Here is a 5,000-nt window from a genome sequence, read left to right on the forward strand (position 1 = left end):
ATATAACAATTAAAATAATCTCTATTTAAACAATTGAACTAATTACTAATGCCAGGAATGCATTTAGATTTTACAATTTCCTGACAGACAGATCTCGAATAGACAATGGATAGACAGAGCATTTCAAATTGTATATTTTCTCTTTAAAAATGCATCGAACACTATTGCAGAGAGTAACAAAAATGTGCAAAATATATTAAATATTATCAATGGTAAAAATGCAGTCACTTTTCTTTTTAGTGCTTAAATTCACAGATTCCAAACAATCACACCAGCTCACTAAAAGAGATTTTTACCTTCATTTCTGACTCTCTCCTCTAATATAGAAAAGCTAATAAAATATTAAATATAACATGGAAAGACTCAACTCCTGGCAATTATCAAAACAACCAAATTAGCACTTGTTGTTATTTTCATTAAAATGCCAATTAGACTCTCGGCAGTCAATGTCTATTTCAGGAGATCAAACAGTGAATCAGCAGCAGTGTGGAGGAGGAAGATGTCAAAAAGCACCGCTCTTATCAGTGAATCTACTTCCATAAGCTTCCCTAATCCACATGCCCTAATGGTCCCAATGCGAGCGAAATCAACACACACACGTTTTCCAAGCAGGAGAGGCTCCTGGTATCTGGAAGTGTGTCGCCCTTCCCCAAGCCAAGACCAGACACACTCCAGCACATCTGACAAGCCACTGGGCTCCTTCCAAAAAACACACAACGCAAAAACAGACAACGCAAAAGAAACAATTGCACCCTTAAACAAAAATTATATTTGTAATTTTTTGTTGTTGACACAGTCGTTTCTCTAGCCCATGATTTAGAGAGCCAATCTAAGTAGTGAGGCAAGGGTATAAATGAGCTGCAGTGGCTGTATGCTGGCTGTCTCCTGTGCATTACCGGGTTAACCTCTCTCTCTGCCTCCCTCCACCCCATGCCACCCTGAAGAGCGGCTCAGCTCTTGACGTCTTATCAGTGTTTTAAGGCGAAGAGGGCCGGAGGTTAATAGTTTTGGCATTTTCCTTTATGAAAGAAATCAGGGGAGCCGCTGTTCTCTTTGCCCCGCTTGTTTTCGGACTATCGCTCCAACACTGAGCACATATCATATGAAGCATTCCATTACAGGGCACGTTCAAATATAAACACACACACACACACGCGCGCGCCAACACAACGCGACTCACAATATTTATCTCAAGCCTTTTTAAGTCCTCACAAACATACATTTTTCAATGTCTGTCTTTTTGTGTCTTTCTTTTTTTTTGCTCTTAATTGCAAATTAAAATATAAGAGCAAAGTTGTTTTTGCTACAGTTGCCGCAGCAAATTTTCAATATTCAGAAGACTACACTGACATCTCTGTAATGAAGAGCAGACAGAAAATTAAAATATGTGATTTACAACTCACTTGTTTTTTTTAATTCTGTCATCTACATAAAACAAGTGTGTTCCCTCTCTCTCTCTCTCTCTCTCTCTCTCTCTCTCTGTTCTGTCTATCTTTTTCCCCTCCCGTTGGGCTGATTTACTGGGCGCTCTGAGCACAGTGGCTGGTCCCTGGCCACCGTCTCTCTCTCTCTCGCTCTCTCTCCCCGTCTGTCCCCCAGCTGAGTGAGGGAGAGCGGGGGAGGCTACCTCATGCGGCCCCCCCTGAGCTGACCAGCTCCATGGCTCCCCAGCAGACAGACAAGACAAGCAGGGGGGAGCGAGCGAGAGAGAGAGAGAGAGGGGAAGAGAGGGAGGGAGTGGGAGTGCGGTGTGCGGAGAGTGCCGTCCGCTCACCGAGTGAGCTCACCCCTGCTGCCGCTCCCCTCTCTCCTTCTCCCTCTCTCCCCAACGCCGTCCGCGGGACGCACGCACAGCAGGCTGTTCTGAAATTCAAGCCATGCCGGTGTTTGAGAGCGCTTTCTCTGCCTGCCTGCCTGCCTCCCCCTCCTCCTCCTCCTCCTCCTGCTTCTCCTCCTGCTGCCCTGACCACTCTCCCTCTCCCTCCGTCCCTCTCCCTCCGTCCCTCTCCCTCCGTCCCTCTGTTTCCGTCCCCGGCTGCTTCTCTCTCCCTCTCCCCCTGCTCCTCCGCGCCGGACACTCACGTCAAAACACACACAGACGCTTACGCTGCACTTTTGTCATTCTAATTTAAATAAATATATAATAAATAAATACATAAACAAATATAAACCTCTCTCACCTCAATGCCTGTTTTTGTATTTATAAAAACACTTTGGTTTCTTATGACAGGCAAAAGTGGCAGAGTAACAACACTCTGAGCGACACACACTCACTGTCTCACACACTCTGTCACACACACATTCTCAGGTCTTGTTCAGGTAGCGGCAAGCGGTGTTGAACACATCGCGTGAGAGCTCCTACACTAAAGCCCTGCACACACACACACACACACACACACACACACACACAGATCCCTACCTCACGCTTCCTGGCAGTGAAAACAACCTCAACATGCTACCAGCCATCTCTGCAGTACTGACAAGTGTAGACACCAAACAGAAACACACTCTAAGACTCTTTCTCACATACACACCAATCACACACACACACAAATAAAGTCAAGAAACACAAGCACAAATACACAAGCACATGGACAAACAAGCATTCCCAATGACACAAGTAGTAGAAGAAGAAAAAGGAAAATTTACCTACTCTTGATCAGAGTGCAGAGGAAAACACTCGGGCAGTGAAACTTCTACCGAATCCATGTGCGCTCTGGCACCATAATTTGTGCAAACCCCTCTATAAATCAAAGTTTTTTTCCCCTTCCTCTCTCTCTCTCCCTCTCTTCCTCTCTCTGTCCTTCTCACTGTGTCTCTCTCTCTCTCTCCCTTTTCACCGCGCTCCCTTTTTTTGTGACTGAGCGCTGCAATTAGCACAAGCGTTCTCCCGGTGACAAGCCTATAGGCATACTCGGCTGGGACCAAGAGCTGCTGCACACTTCTAATCAAGGACTTAAAGCCGCGATTGGTGCTCATTAATATGAAGTAAGCCTTTGCATATGTAGTCCCACCGGTCCACCCTGTCGCCAGATTGGTGCCTTCCCAGCCAATTGGAGCGGCATAGAGCTCGCTCGGCGCACTGAGAGAGGGGGGGTGGACAGGGAGGGGACAGAGAGAGAGCCGACGAGGAGGGGGGCGCGGTATAACGTCGGGGAGAGAGAGAGAGGGAGGAGAAAGAGAGAGAGAGAGAGGGAGGGAAAGAGAGTGGGAGGGAAGGAGGGAGGAGAGAGACAGAGAGGGGGGATTTAAAGAAGCAGTGCATTCTATTTCTCTCTCTCTCTCTCTCTCTCTCTCTCTACCCTCTCTCATAAGGCAATGCTTATCAGCTCCCTCTGTCATGAGGACAGATAAAGCCTTTAAGTTTGTTGATACACAACAGTGTGAATGGAGCGGTGTGATAATAACACACACTGCCATTTGTTTACATCTAAAGCCCTCTCTCTCTTTTAACTCCACACATTCCTGCACCCCATTTCCATCCAACAGATCAACAAAAAGGACACTGCTGACCCAAACCTCACATCGCACTTACACTACTTACTGTCCATACAACTGCATCAACGTACAACAAAGACTATTTAAAAAAAAAACACTATATTTATTTTTTACATATGGTTTGTGTTTGTGTCAAACGTGTAAGGTGTCAGAGAATGAAAAAAAGAAAAGAAAAACAAGCACAACTTATACCATAAATAAAAAACAATATGCATATAGGAACGCATAGGGAAAACAACGCTTCACATGCTAAGTTGAAATCCTAATCTGTTTAACTCAAGCCTTCACAGACAGTGCCTGCCACCATCCTGTCTGCACACAGTCACAGAATCAATTCAAAGCCTCAAACACAGAGACAAGTGGCATGTTGAGCTGAGTTCTCCTAGTGGACTGGGAGAAGGTCCTGGAGGGAGAGTGGAGGAGAGAGGGAGAGAGAAGAAAGAGAGAGAGAGAGAGAGAGAGAGAGAGAGAGTAGGAGAGAGAGATAATAAAGAGAGAATGGAAGAAAGGGAGGAGGAAGAGATCAAAGGCTGGCCCCTTTTGTTGTGTCATCATTGGGACCCATTTTAAGAGTGTCTGGGTCTGTGCTCAGGGTGAGAGGGAGAGAGTGTGTGTGTGTGTGTGTGTGTGTGTCTGCTGCAGCAGCGGGGTAGAGATTGCTGCTTTCTCAGCCCTGCTCTCTTCCCCACTGTTAAGAAAATTCAGGCGCTCCCTCCGCTCCTCAGCTCCAGCTAACTATCGCGCCTCTCGCAGACGCAGCAACCCCAGCTCCAGCCCCTGTCCCTGTCCCTCACACACACACACACACACACACACACACACACACACACACACGCACACACACACACACACACACAACACACACACACACGCAGCCGTCAGAAGCCAACTCTCTCAAGTCCCACGCTCAACTCACACCCAGTTCACCTCCAAACACTTCCTCTCCCTGCATCCATTCTTTTTCCCCCTCCGTCCGTGTCTATCTGTTTCTGTCCACCCCCCCCCCCCACCCCGCACAGTTTTGTTTTTGTTTGTTTGTCATCTGTTCCACAGTAGGGAGGTGTGAAGCAGAGCTCTATAAATGACGACTACTAAAAAATAAAATTAAATAAATAAAAAAAAAACATAAAATGAACGCGGTAATGAGAAGTAGGTCCGGGAGAAGACAATCATTTGACTGTAAAGATGTCTGAAAATATTCCCACACTGATGGGCTTCACAACGGCAATCAAGGAGAGACCTCAAAACAACTCTCAGAAGATAACCATGATTAGCTGCCTTTATTAGCTGCCTTCATTCCTATCTGAAAGTCCACGTCTTTATTTTGCCTTGATTTTGCTTTTAAAAACCACAATGTGCAACAATTCAGCCACACAGTGTAGTGAGGGGGATGTGGACCAGTTCAAATGTAAACAAAATAATTAGACAGAAAAATCATTAGGTGGTATAGATTACACACAGTTTGTGAAATACTGAGGATGTTACCACTCGCATATGGTGTT

The 5,000-nt window shown here is 45.9% G+C and overlaps 1 protein-coding gene across 10 annotated transcripts in view; it reads right to left on the reverse strand.

The window, feature by feature from the left end:
- esrrga (estrogen-related receptor gamma a) overlaps positions 1-5,000 on the reverse strand; it is a 218,073-nt gene that overhangs the window by 98,538 nt on the left and 114,535 nt on the right. For 2 of the 10 annotated variants that reach the window (XM_048228026.1, XM_048228024.1), the window contains exon 1: positions 2,654-3,006. The exons of 3 other annotated variants lie outside the window; for them this stretch is intronic. In XM_048228026.1, coding sequence (XP_048083983.1) covers positions 2,654-2,979 — 326 coding nt within the window. In that variant the 5' untranslated portion in view covers positions 2,980-3,006. Of the gene's footprint in view, positions 1-2,649; positions 3,007-5,000 lie in introns of those variants that run through there. 5 more of the 10 variants (XM_048228032.1, XM_048228025.1, XM_048228022.1 and 2 more) reach the window with 5 other exon arrangements.

The sequence above is a fragment of the Alosa alosa genome, chromosome 19 (genome assembly GCF_017589495.1).
Source record: "Alosa alosa isolate M-15738 ecotype Scorff River chromosome 19, AALO_Geno_1.1, whole genome shotgun sequence".
Taxonomy (NCBI): Eukaryota; Metazoa; Chordata; class Actinopteri; order Clupeiformes; family Clupeidae; genus Alosa; species Alosa alosa.